Here is a 15,092-nt window from a genome sequence, read left to right as displayed (position 1 = left end):
TTAGTATCCATAACAAGAAACGCAGCAGCACTATTGGTTAATGCCAAAAGCCCTTTGGTAATCTTGTGATTCTGGATATAGTTAAACAAAATATCAGATGACAATAAAAGTAAAGCAGTAAATATTTGAGTACTCTGACCATCTTTTTAGATATCTCCCTTTATCTGTATTCCTTAAAACTAAATGGATTAAGTTCATGAAATCTGTGTTATGCCGTTGATGGTTTGCGTCTTGGTAGCAAACTTGACCATATTGCTTTCTTTTTTTTCTTTTTTTTTTTGACCTTATTGCTTATGTTAAAGTCCATCGTGAAAATGATGATAATAATAAAAGATTAGTTGCCCTTTTGGTACGTTATTGGTTTGCAAGATGATATGCATCATGCTAAATACAAAATAAATTTCCATTTTCATACTTAAATTCAGTATATATTGTTTAATGTTTATTGGCTATAATGTACGGTGTCTGTTGAAGTGTCGTTCTATGAAGCAAATATGAAATATGAAATGGAATCAGTCCATGTAGCAGATAGCGTGGCGCAAGAAGAGTAGAGTGAAAAGAGTTAGGAAGAACGACTGAGTCAGTCAAGAAGAGTAAAAAGTCAAAACACTGAAATTAAATTACGGGAATGCCAGTTCCCATCTGATTCATCTCCCTTGCAACCTAAACTATGTCTTTGGAATCTATCCGATCCCATCTCACCATCTTCTCCTAATCCTTCCAAGAAACCCCAAAAATGTCGCTGCTGAAGACGGTGGCGGCGTCACACAACAACGTCGACAATAACATGCTGCCATCAACACCGGGCAAGTTGAAACCAGAAAAGTACCAACCCTACAACCACTACATGATCCACCGCCTCAGGCTATCAAAACTCACCCTTTGGTCCTCCATCTTCCTCGCCTTCATCCTCTTCTTCTTCATCCTCTCCCCTCCATCTCCTTCCCCCGCCGCCAACCGCCGTGAATCATGGGGAGGCCACCACTGGGAGAAGCGCGTCACCAAGTCAGCCTGCAGGAACTCCGACTCCGGATTCACCGTCCTCGTCACCGGCGCTGCCGGCTTCATCGGCTGCCACGTGTCCCTTTCCCTCAAGCGGCGCGGCGACGGAGTCCTCGGCCTCGACAACTTCAACCGCTACTACGATCAGAACCTGAAACGCTCCCGCCAGAAGGTGCTCTCACGCGCCGGCGTCTTCGTGGTGGAGGGCGACATCAACGACGCTGCGCTCATTCGCAAACTCTTCGACGTCGTCCACTTCACCCACGTCATGCACCTGGCCGCCCAGGCGGGCGTCCGCTACGCCATGCAGAACCCGCATTCCTACGTCCACAGCAACGTCGCGGGGTTTGTGAACCTTCTAGAAGCTTCGAAAGATGCGAACCCGCAACCAGCGATCGTGTGGGCCTCATCGAGTTCCGTGTACGGACTCAATTCTAAGGTACCGTTTTCGGAGAAGGACAGAACTGATCAACCGGCGAGTCTTTACGCCGCTACGAAGAAAGCAGGTGAAGCCATTGCGCATAGCTATAACCACATCTATGGGCTTTCCATCACTGGGTTGCGTTTCTTCACTGTTTATGGTCCTTGGGGTAGGCCTGACATGGCGTATTTCTTCTTCACGAAGGATATTCTGAAGGGGAAGCAGATCACTGTGTTTGAGGCGGCAGATGGTGGAACAGTTGCGAGGGATTTTACATACATTGATGACATCGTGAAGGGGTGTTTAGGGGCTTTGGACACGGCGAAGAGGAGCACTGGCAGCGGGGGAAAGAAGAAGGGGCCTGCGCAGTTCAGGATATATAACCTGGGGAACACTTCGCCGGTGGCGGTGAGCGAGCTTGTGAGGATATTGGAGAAGCTTCTGAAGGTGAAGGCGAAGAAGAAGGTGATGGTTATGCCGAGGAATGGGGACGTTCAGTTCACGCATGCCAATATTAGCAGAGCGCATAGGGAGCTTGGTTACATGCCCACCACAGATTTGGAGACAGGTCTCAGCAACTTTGTGAAATGGTACCTTGATTTTTACTCTCCCTCTACGAAGAACCCTGCTTCTTCTTCTTCTTCTTCTTCTTGGTGATGTATCCATTTGTATCAGCAAATAATTACTATTACCGTAATCTTTTGGAATGTCTTAGCCACTGTACAGTTTTTGGTTCACTACTACTGAGAAATCAAGTTGAATCTTTTTTGCCTTGATTGATTGATATATCTGTTTATCCACAAATGATTAATTAATCGAACATGGCAGCTTCCAATTTGACTTGTTTTTCTCTGCATTTGAACTAGTTTCTTTTGTGGTGATAGTAACTTGATACTAACTCTAAATGGCATTCACATTTTATCACTCGTCCCGATGTTAATGCCATTTATCCAAAGCAAATTAATTGATGAATGCGTAATTAAATTACAGCACTGTTAGGCCTCAGCACTTTTTTAGATTTTGGCTAGCAAAAAATCAATATTGAGAAAGAATCTTCCAACAAAGATAAAATTTGTAAGACGAGCTAATAGTCAAAATCTTCACAAAAGATCATTCAATCTTCATTTTAGTTAATTAGTCAAATTAGTCTCTAAAAAATAAGTACAGTTGATGATGTGGCTAATATTTACTGAGGTGAAATGTTAGTTGACATTAACGTACTCTAAAACGATGTATTTTTGTTCTTTTTGCCTTCAAGAATTGAAACGACGTTGTTTGATATCCAGAATGGGATATTCAATTGTGTTTTTTTCCATCACCACTTCTTATAACAACTACTCTTCTGTTTTGCTCCAAAATCTTTCTTTTTTCTCTTTTTTTTTTATGTAAAATGCTTTTATCTGAGGTGGTGCTGCAAGATCTTGCTACGTGCAAAATCCTTAATTTGGAGCGCTTTTAGCGATTCTTTTGCAAAATAGGTACGGGTCAAGTAAACAGAAGCAGTGGCGGTGGCCTAGATTCTAATAATGGTGGCAGTGATGGTTATTGTGACATGAGCTACTATAGCCGTATTTTCTCTTCGGGTTTTTTTTTTTCTTCGGATGGATTGCGACTCTTTATGGATGGCTCGCTTTCTCACTGGTTGTTTATGTGGATCTTTCCACCGTGGGTTGTCAAAAGGATAACAAGGATTTTTGGTCAATTGAAAATTTTTATGGTGAATCACCATTCACTCTTAAATTCATAGAATCTGTGAATTTTTCTCAAATTCTTAATCTTTTTGTTTTTATTTATAAAATTTATTGTGGTTTTTCTCACATGCAAACCTATGTTAGCTTTTAATTTGAAGTTGGTAGTTTTACTTTTGTTCTGCTGTGATTTTCAGTTTCATTATCTTCATGAGAGAAATTAATTTGAATTTTGAATTGGAGAGATTTGTTTTAGTGTGGATTATTTTTTGTTCTATAGAGGTAGATGGATGAAGGTGTTTGATTGTGCGCCATTCGTGTGGAGGGAACCAATTTGAAGAGTATCTCCGGTCAATCTTTTCTCGTCGAGTTTGAGTTCAGGCGGCGATAACTCAGTCCAAAAAATATCTCTTCGACGAAGGAAAGTGAAGTGGTGACGACGATGAAGGCTAAAAGAAGCAGAGACAGGCTTGTAGAGATGAGTTCGTCAACGTTAAAACCAGAGAGGGGAGAGCAGTGGTTCGTGCGGCGCGACACGATCCTGGAGTTTCGGAGAGGAGGAAAATGGAGATGGCACACATCTCTTTAGCTGGGTTGGAAGGCGAGGGTGTAGGGCTGGCAATGGGTAGGGTAGAGTAGGGTTGGACCTTATCCGTGGGTTGAAATTTCATTAAAACTCTATCCTATCTTATGTACGGGTTGAGAATCTCTCAACCCTAACCCTATCTGCACCCTAAAGTTCTAAGCCCCACTCTACTCGTAGAAATATCAAATTTTTTTAAAGTAAATGTAAAATTCAATCATTCCAAATTTTATACATAAAGTAAAATATCATTTTTGTTCCCAACGTTTGGGGTAAATCCTATTTGTGTCCCTAACGTTTAAATCGTTCTATTTGTATCCCTAACATTTTGAAAAGTAATTCAATGTTATCCTGCCGTCAATTACACATCATGAACGTTTTAGTTTGAGTTTTAAAAATCTCTTTTTGAAGTTAGAATACAAATGTTTGGGATAGAATTGATAATCCACTTCGAAAAATAGCTCATAAAAAATTGAAACTAATTCTTACCACATTTATATAATTCACTTTTCTAGGGACATAATTGAACCTAAACACAAATAGTGGGTATAATATTAAAATCGAACACATCCAAGTGAGACCTAATTGAGAATGAATACATCCAAGTGAGAATAATTAAAAAATATAATCTGATTTGTTAGTATAATTGATAGTAGGATAACATTGAATCACTTTTATAAACGTTAGAAATACAAATAGGACGATTTAAACGTTAGGGACACAAATAGGACTTACCCCAAACGTTGGGGACAAAAACGATACTTTACTCAAAAGTGAATTATGTAAATATTGTAGGAATTAGTTTCAACATTTGATGAGCTATTTTTCGGAGTAGATCATCGATTCTATCTCAAACATTTGTATTCTAACCTCAAGAAGAGATTTTTAAAACTCAAACTAAAGCGCTCATGATGTGTAATTGACGACAGGATAACATTGAATCACTTTTGCAAACGTTAAGGATACAAATAGGATGATTTAAATATTAGGGATACAAATAGAATTTACCCGAAACGTTGAGGATAAAAATGATACTTTATTCTTATACATATTAATAATATAAAAAGTAAAAAGACTAATGCTCTAAATTACTAAATTAATTAACTAATTTAGTAATTTTTTACTTATTGTAAATTATTACATGAGAAAAATTGTAAGTTCAATTTTTATTTTTTTTATTATTTATTTAATTTTTTATAAAATATGTGTTAAAATTGTTATTAACAGAATAGACGGGACCAATTTAATGATCAAGTAATCTTTTGGGAACCGCTGGCTGAAGAACGGCTAAATTTGATTAATAATGTTATGGATAACATTACATTGTCGAAATTGAGGATGGAAAATTGGAACATGGTCGAGTAAATCATGAAATTCGTGCGTTTTTCAAGAATGACAATTTATTGTTTTGACTATATGGTAGTTATTAATATTTAAAATTATGAACTAAAGATTTGATGTTATTAAATTAAAAAAATTGAATTGATGATTAAAAGTATTGATTAAAAATAATAAATTTTATTAGTTTTTGAATATTTTTTGTTTTTTAAATTGGTTTTATTTTTTAAATATTTTAAGTTAATTATATATATTTTTTTGTCATTTTTATCATGTTAGTCGCTAATTATGACTACTAGGTGTGTGTTGTGATGTCACTTAAAGTATCATATCAACAAATTTTGATTCCGTTAAAAATGAAAGCATTAAAAGGACTAACATGACTAACTTAAAATTTTTAAAAATATTTTAATTAAAAAAAAATAAAAATTAATTTAAAAAATGAATAATTGTTTTCGGAAAAATTTGACCATTTGTTCGTAATTTCGTATACCATCCTTCCTGCGTGATGTCATTCGCGGTGCGGTGAGATATTGGAGGAGGTTTGCGGATCAGAAGAAAGAAAATCCCAATGCTTCCTTAAGATTTATGGATATTATTTATGTAAGATGTAGGGATATTCTGTTCACCCAACCGCTATCTACAATGGCCTCGTCAATAAAAGTATAAAATTAAGCATAGCCAGGACAGGGTATGTAGGGCTGTCAAACGGCCCATCTAGCCAGTCTAACATAATATTTGGTTAACAAGGATCAAGGATTAGTCACAAATTCTAATACGGCCCACAGCATGGTCGCTATTATCCTTTGGTGATAAATTGAATAATTTTCCATAATAACCCATCAGAATATCAGAAGATTAAGAACAATAGTTATTGCTAATGCCCAACCCAAAGGAGACAAACTTGGATTGCGATTGAAAGATTTAGGCAGGGTCTTTTAGAATAACCAACGTAAAGCCCTTTTATAATGAAACTACTCAACTCAATTAAGACACAACGAACTAGCTTTGTGAATACGCAAGCGATGGTTTGAGATCTTTCAAAAGCTAAATCAAACAGTTTGTTCAAATCAAACACCATATATAATATGGGAAGCATTTCAGGTGAGGAAGGTTACTGTGCTAGAAGTTCAGTACGCCATGCTTCTAAACCATTGAGATTTAATATAAAATATATGAAAGGATGAGATAAAGAGAAAGAGGAATGATGTGATGCTGAATCAAAGTGGGTGTATGGTAGTCTGGTTACTTATTTATCCGTTGTGGAGCGAGGAGGTGCCTAAAATGTCCATAATGCCCAATACAGTGTGATGATGTGGATTGGCTTCTGCGAATTGTGATGGTGTCATGTAGCTGGCTTAGAATGAAATGGTGAGCCGAGCAAAAATAATGATGGACCTATTGTGAAAGTTTGAGTGTTTATGAGATTGGGCCCAGTATATATATCAAATCAAGACAAAAAAAAGTACTATATTAAATCAAGACAAAAAAAGCACTATATATTAAATGAATATAAGTAAATATATTAAAATATATTTATACTATTATGAATTAAAAAGAATATTATATTTAATATTCAAAAAGTCAATTCCAAAATAAAATATATAATCTTTGAATATTTAAAATTATACAATAGTAGAAGTGTAGAACACTAGATGAGATTTAAATAAATAAATAAATATTATTATAATAAAAGCTGCCATAACATTAAAATAATAGAATAAATAATTTAAATATTAAACAATAAAAAGTTTTCTTTGCTAATTCCACGGCTAGCAAACAGTGAATTAGTGAATATTGTTGAAGGAATTTATTTTTTTTTGGTTGTACATTGTTGAAGGAATTGAAGTGGGATACTGAGCTTTATTTTTTTGGTCATGGACCAAGTTAAAAGACTCGAACCGGAAATAGCCCATAGTGATCTTCAGTGACCCGATTCTCCCATCTGCCCTAAAGGATTAACAGCGCTACTCGATGGCTGATGACAAAGCACTATGGTCTTGCCTAAAGTTTCGCCGCTGGGCGCTGGCTTCATCTAAATCCGACCGTGTGATCCTTGCTCCTTGCTCCTTGCTCCTTGCTCCTCTGTGAACGAGACACCTAACATCGCCAGAGATTCAGACCGGAGCATCTTTAATGAAGCGGTCATCTCCCTCAGCAGCTCAGGATCATCTTCAATGGCGCCAGTCTGCTTACACTGCCAAGCTTGGAAGAAGGTTGGGAATCCCCCAGGCTCAGCAGTCCGATTAGCCTTAGCTCGCAAAATGTCCCCCTCCCGCCGCCGCCGGTCAAGCCTCTATGTGAAAGTTGGCGCTACTATTGGTCCAATGCTCCGTCGACCTGCCGCACATATTCACACTACGCGTCCACCTCTTTACCAACCCCTCCTTGCGGCCTGATCTTTATACTTTATCCCTCTCCGTTTAATCCAAATAACGTCTCTCTCCCAATCCACATTACCCAGAAACGCACTAAAGCCGACTTGCATATACTCCTGTAAAAATAGCTCAACGACTCTGTTATCTTTATATTCTCCCTTCTTTCAGCCGCTTATTACAGTCTTTTTATTTTTATTTCAAAGATACAATTGTCATTGCCAACTTGAATACAGATAAATTTTTTCAAGTTATCGGTTCCTACATGGTATATCAGTACTCCAGTAAAGTACACTGGAGTACTTGAAACGTATAATATGAATCCCCATAATTCGAAACAGACATCCTAGCATCTTTCGGAGATGGGCACCTTTTCCTGTATGACATATTAGTACGATCTTTACCAGGATTTTACGACTTCTAAACGTCCAACGCTAAATAAACATAGAAAATAATTCGAATAGAGATGAATTCAACCAAATTTTAAACAGAAGACAAAGAAAATCTAATATATCCCTACTTTTAAACAATCTCTATATACACCAATATAAAAGGTTTAAAATTTCCAACAGGTAATCTCATAACAGGATATAAAAGTTCCAATAACTTTGAGTTAACACAACACCAGAGGAACCCTACAGTAGAACAAATGAATACTAAAGTCTCGAACGAATGCTTGAGAAATGTATGATATAGAAATTTATCACGACAAAGACAGTAATACGAGTACTTAGAAAATTCGGCTGTGCATAGGCACTTAATGAAATTTTAACTACACAACTTAGTGAGAGACGTAACTCATAGTTGCAGGGTTTTTACCCCTCATTCACCTGGCTAAAAGGAAATCTCCCTTCAGCAGCTCCTAATATTTCATTCCCTTGAAAGTAACAGACAATCTAATATTGAAATTACACATTAACAATTCCACATAAAAATCCTATTTTAATACTCCAGTCTAACTCTGACCCAACCATTTGATGGAATAATAATAATAACTCTCATAGGCTCACAGACATGAAACAAGCTCAAAATTTCACATTAATTTCTCACAAACCTATCAGCATCCAAAGACGATCTTTGACTCTTTCCTTTTATTTTACATCACAAGAATTGTGTAAGCTACTTATAGTTATAGACCATCTCCATAAAGCTTGTCACAGGACAGAATGATTTGCGCCTTCCTACACCAAACTTAGTAATTTAGACTTTAGATACAGGTTTTATTATTTAGTAAGATTGGACCACCTTTCTTCCGTTCTTTATACTTCATTCCACTTCACTCGAAATTAGAACACAAGTTTGATACACACATTTGCGCAACCATGGCCTTAGTCTATTTAGCCAATAAACAATTACAGCAGAAGCAGATAAAGACCGCTTCGGATCTCACCATACACATATATTCGATCCAAGCAACTTTTGAATCCCTAAAACGACCCGTTGTTAGCTACATGATGACATTAATATGACAAAAAACCAAAATGCGCATAACATGGTTAACCCGTTCGTCCACTAAAGGAAAGGAAACGTCACAAAACAACAACCAAACATGACCAAAAATAAATAAATAAAAAGAAGAAGAAGAAACAGCAATACGGAAATAGCTGAAAAAAAAAAGAAAAAACACATTTAGGAAAATCCAGAAGCAGAGCGAATGAAATTTGCAAGGATCTGATATGTGAGGAGTTTACTTAGCAACCATTCTGGCGATGAAATCCTCGTAACGGATCTTACCATCGGGGCCAACATCAACCTCCCTGATCCACTCGTCAAACTCAGAGGGCTCGAGCTTCTCGCCAATACTGGTGAGGATGTGGCGGAGCTCAGAGACGGAGACGTAGCCGGTGTTGTCCTTGTCGAGGACCTTGAAGGCGTCGCGGAGCTGGCGATCAAAGGGCTCAGCCTTCATGTGCTTGGCCATCAGATCCAGAAATCGAGGAAAATCGAAGGGTGCGGTGAGGTTCTCTTCGGCGATGATGGCTTTGAGTTGTGCCTGGGTGGGGTTGCCGCCCAGCGACCTCATAAGGATCCCAAGCTCCGACGGAGCGATCCGCCCGCTGCCGCTCGTATCGAAGAGAGTGAAAGCTTCCTTCATCGAAGCTACCTGCTCGTCGCTCAGATCCTTACCCATTTTTCTTTCTTCTTCTTTCGGTTTTTTCTTTTTACGCTTCGCTTTCTCTCTCTCTCTGCTGCAAACTGCAAAGGTGAAATTGAAAATGCTAATCGTCCCTCCTTTCTCTCTCACACTCGCGATTTGATTTTATTTGCTGAATGACTATTATGCATCTTGCTTTTTCTATTTCCTCTTGGTTTTTCTTTTTTTTTTTTTACAAATTCGTGAAGCCCGTGGTTTGACGACGTCGTTGGAATCATGTTTTGCATTGTTGAAGGTGGAGGGCCTACGACACGTCGTGTGACAGCGAATAGGAATAAGGGCTTTTCCTTTTTGGGCCGGAAAGCCCATCAAGACTGGGAAATGTGGAGCATCCGTGCATGCTGACCATCAATTATGTCTGGACTCTAGACTATTCGGAGTTGGAAATTGGAATAATATTCTGCACCCCTTATCACTCGCGTCTCCCTAGCTTCTAACACTATCAACTATTCGAATTTCGACCACCATCCATTTTTATTTCATTTTATTTTAAGAGTACTGAATCTTCTTTATTTATTTATTTTTTATAGTATTTTTTAATCCTACAAGTCAAGGATTATTCACGTTATATTTATTTAAAAATTTGTTATTAACTAATAAATTATAACATTTACAAGAAAATTTAAACCTCAATATTTATTTGAATAAACTAATAAGCTATCTATTAAAGAGTAGTGAAATTTATAACAATGTCCATTTTATTTGACCGGAAAAAAAAACATGTTAGTAATAATGAGGCAAAAGTGTTCATCATCCTTTGCTGGCATTTTTTTTTTTGAAGTGAACTCAACTTTGGGCCCCTTATTAAGTGATTAATCCAACACTACTAGAATTTAAGCTCGTTCCTAATTAACATGACTAGATCAGTATAGTGGGCCGGGATGACAGGCTCGCCTGTGGCATCTCGGTGGGCTTCGTTCACGCGTTGTTGGACAATATCATAATCTTCTGAAATGTACCTATTCAGTATTCATTCATGAACATGCAGTCATCACCACTCTGCATTAATTTTGTCCACAAAATGCTTCTATCACCCAAAAACAGTCTCGCCCTCACATAAATAGTAATTATTGTTCACTTTCCCTTTTTCGTTGGGATAGGGTCATAGGGAGGACCACTTGCATTTTGTCTGGCTATGATTTCGTAGGAGTAGTTAAATGTAAATATTAATATTTGAGGTATCCTTATCACACTCGAGAATCAAAAGATTGGACATTTGGCAAACTCACTTATATTATAAAAAGATAATAATATGGTTTTATATAGTATATTTTTTAGTATTTTTAGTACTCTTTTAGTACGTTATAATTTTTTTTATTATTATTATTTATGGTTAATTTTTTTTAATTTATTTTATCTAATCGATCAATAAATTATATTATAAAAAGATAATAATAAATATAATGCACAAAAATTATCATTATAAAAATATATAATGTTAAATAAAAAATTAGTAAAAAATATAAATAATAAATAATAGAAAAAAGAGCTCATATAAAGAGAAATAATAAGAATTCTATAAGTAATACAATAATATGTATAAAGGATAAAATTGGTAAAAGAAAAATAAAAGTTAAATGTCAATGGCTAAAAGCCAGTTAGTGCAACGCAAGTTAGAAATTCTTGCTTCTTGTAAACGTGGTTTTGTAACTAAAATCACTTCTGTGTTTATAAATAGAAAAATTAGCCAAACCAAAAATGGAAGCGTTCAAGAAGGTGTAACGTGCTTTTCCTCTTTTAACATGGTTGCCAAATACATCCTAAGTGGTGTGATGTTAATACGTTTAAATTATTGGTCCCATTTAAGAGAATCCAAGTCCAAGAAACAGTTACCATTTTTGTCAATATGCAGAAATTTGTCAAAGTTGAGGAAGGTTGGAACGTGGTTAAAAGTTGAAAACCACATCAGTAGTATAATTGGCTACTTCAACTTATAATTACACAATTTGGTTTATAGTTTCCATTTGTAATCCATTAATGTTTAGCTGTAAAGTTATCAGTTTATTGCTGCCAAAGTTAGGTTTAAGGTTAGGTTTCCCTCCTTGACATCCTCTTCCATTCAATTGAAATTTAAAGTAGCCATAAAAATTTCGGAAGAAGGTGACATTTTTTTTGCCTTGCGTATTATTTCAGCTAACAAATGTCCTAAAAATATATTTTAAAAATGTGCAATATCCAAACCCTTCCTGTCAAAGTTCTGATTATGTTAAATTCATTGATATAAATTACTTGGTAATTGGTATTTTACTATAGAACTCTCTAACAAACTTTTGAATTAAATATAAGAGGACAAAAATAGCAAAGACTATAACTTATAGAAAATTTTGATTGAAAATGAATTAGTCAAAGGGGGTAGGTCCATGGCACCCACATATTAATTCATGCTTTAATTTAGCACTAGAAGTTGTTTTCCCTGGCAAGTGGCAACCCTCCCCGCCGACTATCAGCACTGATAAAATCCATTGAATTATTTCCCCCCTCAAAAAGAATATATATATATAAGCTAACTTTGAGTCAAGACTGAGATTAGAGAAATGCAAATGTGCACCAACTTACTTTAGCCTGTCAGCAACTAAAAAAAGTTATATCAATTAATTATGCAACCTCTTTGAAAATGTTTCTCATTAGCATAGCTAGTCTTCTCATTTTCTCCACTATAGTAGCATCTATTAACTAATTACAAAATCGTAGACTAGATATAGTAATAGCAACTTCATACATAATAAAGAAATATCAAGCAAGGTGTCAAGTTTCAAAATCATGTTACAGTAGGAACCAAATACTAAAGTTAGATTCTTTAGGATACTGCCTCATACGGGTGTTTCTCTTTTAGCATATGTTTGACAAATTTTTACACCAAAATCAACTATGAATTCCCTTGGTTTCCTTCTTTTATTGCTTGTTCTGGTTGCATTTTCCATTGTGCAGCTGGTTCATGGAAATGCAGAACTAAGAGCTCTTATGGACTTGAAATCCTCACTAGACCCGGAGGGAAAGATCCTTAGCTCTTGGAGCAGTGATGGTGATCCATGCAGTGGCTTGTTCCAAGGTGTTGCGTGCAATGAGCACCGCAAAGTGGCCAACATTTCCTTGCAGGGAAAGGGACTTTCAGGGTGGTTATCTCCTTCTGTGGCTGAACTTAAATGCTTGTCAGGTTTATACCTTCATTACAACAACCTTTCTGGTGAGATACCCCCACAGATTTCAAATCTTACTGAACTTGTTGATCTCTATCTCGACGTGAATAGTCTCTCCGGAACCATACCTACTGAGATCGGCAACATGGCTAGTCTCCAAGGTAAGTATATATATTATAACATTCATATTTTGATCTTCTTGGTCTATGGATAATTGGATATCAATGATCCAACATTGAGTTAAGATCTATAAATTAATCACTCACTTGCTCATTATACTATGCAGTGGTGCAGTTAGGAGACAACCAATTAGTGGGAAGTATACCTAAACAGATGGGCTCCTTGAAGCAGCTTAGTACTCTTGCATTGCAATATAACAAATTAAGTGGCGAAATTCCACTAAGCTTGGGAAACTTGGAAAAGCTAAGCAGGCTGAATTTGAGCTTTAACAACTTCACTGGTATGATTCCTGCAACATTAGCTCATCTTGAACAACTCAAGGTTCTAGACATTCAAAACAATTCTCTATCAGGGTTTGTTCCTTCAGGTATGCCTCGACGGCTCTACCTTCTAGATATTTCTCTTTGTACATTTTTTTAGTGCATTTAAAGTGACTTGCGTTTTGAACACGAAAATGAAGGATTGAAGAGACTGGGGGATGGATTCCAAGGTGCAAACAACCGAGGTCTATGTGGAGTTGGGTTTTCTACTCTGAGAGCATGCAAGCCTGCGAATGTGAAATTGAATTGTAACCAGACTCATTGCTCAAAATCAAGGAGGTTTCCTCAGGCTGTGATCACAGCAGGTCTTGTGACAATCACACTCACATTCTTCAGCGTTGGATTTCTTACTTTTGTCAAATACCGACGGCAAAAGCAGAGGATTAGGAATACATCAGACTCATCTGAAGGGAAACTTAGTCCTTGCCAGCCTAAAGACTTCATCAGGAAAAGTCCATCTCCACTTGTTAACCTTGAGTATCACAATGGATGGGATCCATTGTCTAACCAAAATCTAAACCAGGTTAGATTTAATGTGGATGAGGTAGAGTCGGCAACGCTGTACTTTTCGGAAGCCAATTTATTGAGTAAGAGCAAATTCTCAGCAGTTTATAAGGGAGTACTCAGAGATGGTTCTCTTGTGGCCATTAGAAGCATTAACTCGACATGCTGCAAAACTGAGGAAGCTGAGTTTGTGAAGGGGCTGACCTTAGTAACCTCACTGAGACATGAAAACCTTGTTAGGCTCAGAGGTTTCTGCTGTTCAAGAAGTAGAGGTGAATGTTTCCTGATCTATGACTTTGCCACCAAGGGAAACCTGTCTCAATATCTTGATATGGAAGATGGAAATGGACATGTGCTTGAATGGCCCAAGAGGGTCTCCATCATCAAGGGCATTGCAAAGGGTCAGTTCTTCCTAACTTGCATTATTTTTCTCTAAGCAAAAAAGAAATCTTCAAGATTATGTTATAATACTTGATTCAGAAAAGAAAGAAAATAAAAGAAATAAAGAATGAATGTCGATGGCTATGCTTTTATGAGCAGGTATTGGATATTTGCACGGTGATGAAGCAAGCAAACCTTCCCTAGTACATCAGAATATTTCAGTTGAAAATGTTCTCCTTGACCAGCAGTTCAATCCGTTGATCATGGATGCTGGGCTCCCCAAGCTTCTTGCAGATGACGTTGTTTTCTCAGCTCTGAAAGTAAGTGCCGCCATGGGGTACCTGGCCCCTGAATACGTTACTACAGGACGCTTCACTGAGAAGAGTGACATCTATGCATTTGGTGTCATTGTTCTTCAAGTTCTGTCTGGGAAGAAAACTGTAGGTGGTTCGATACGGTTGGCAGTTGAGTCTCTAAGATTTGATGATTTTGTTGACAGAAATCTGAGGGGAAGATACTCCAAACATGAGGCAACAATGCTTTCAAAGCTTGCAACTCTCTGCACCCATGAGCTTCCTGACCAAAGGCCAACCATGGTGGATGTGATTCAAGAACTGAATGTGTTTCCTGCTAATTCATGATAATCTACTACATTTCTACCCCAAAGGGTATCAGAAAAAATTGAGGCGTTTCACAATTTCTGGTTCCGTTCATGGCTACTATTTTCATGAACATTTGCAGTATTTTTTTGTTAGTTAGCAACTGAAATAACAATGACCAAATATCTGTAAATTTGAGTTTATTCGTCTCCTGCTATTTCAAACCATTTGAGATTGTTAAATGAGATTCTTCGAATGTAAAACGAATGGCTCCGAAGGTAATAATTAATATCAGCACAGCAGACATCGTGATTTATTGTTGAATTTTCTCGAAAAAATATTTTGTTCTTTGATGAATTCTACGATCTTTGTTGACTTTTTTTAAATGTTATAAACCAAGCCACCTAAA

At 36.9% G+C, this 15,092-nt stretch overlaps 3 protein-coding genes across 3 annotated transcripts; 2 read left to right on the top strand and 1 right to left on the bottom strand.

Moving 5' to 3' along the window:
* Positions 1 to 487: 487 nt before the first annotated feature.
* LOC107488204 (UDP-glucuronate 4-epimerase 5) lies at positions 488 to 2,269 on the top strand. The gene has a single exon (XM_016108913.3). It carries the CDS (start codon positions 737 to 739, stop codon positions 2,078 to 2,080), a length of 1,344 nt encoding a protein of 447 aa, XP_015964399.1. The 5' UTR covers positions 488 to 736; the 3' UTR covers positions 2,081 to 2,269.
* Positions 2,270 to 8,718: 6,449 nt separating this feature from the next.
* On the bottom strand, positions 8,719 to 9,733 carry LOC107488205 (probable calcium-binding protein CML13). The gene has a single exon (XM_016108914.3). The coding sequence runs from the start codon at positions 9,536 to 9,538 to the stop codon at positions 9,095 to 9,097; it is 444 nt and encodes a 147-aa protein (XP_015964400.1). The 5' UTR covers positions 9,539 to 9,733; the 3' UTR covers positions 8,719 to 9,094.
* Positions 9,734 to 12,202: 2,469 nt separating this feature from the next.
* Positions 12,203 to 14,884, top strand: LOC107488203 (LRR receptor-like serine/threonine-protein kinase GSO1). The gene is made up of 4 exons (XM_016108912.3): positions 12,203 to 12,860; positions 12,986 to 13,246; positions 13,340 to 14,104; positions 14,244 to 14,884. The coding sequence occupies exons 1-4, from the start codon at positions 12,431 to 12,433 to the stop codon at positions 14,723 to 14,725; spliced, it is 1,938 nt and encodes a 645-aa protein (XP_015964398.1). The 5' UTR covers positions 12,203 to 12,430; the 3' UTR covers positions 14,726 to 14,884.
* Positions 14,885 to 15,092: the final 208 nt, after the last annotated feature.

The sequence above is a fragment of the Arachis duranensis genome, chromosome 5 (assembly GCF_000817695.3).
Source record: "Arachis duranensis cultivar V14167 chromosome 5, aradu.V14167.gnm2.J7QH, whole genome shotgun sequence".
Classification (NCBI taxonomy): domain Eukaryota; kingdom Viridiplantae; phylum Streptophyta; class Magnoliopsida; order Fabales; family Fabaceae; genus Arachis; species Arachis duranensis.
Note: the sequence above shows the minus strand (reverse complement) of the source record. Positions and strands in the feature narration are given on the sequence as shown.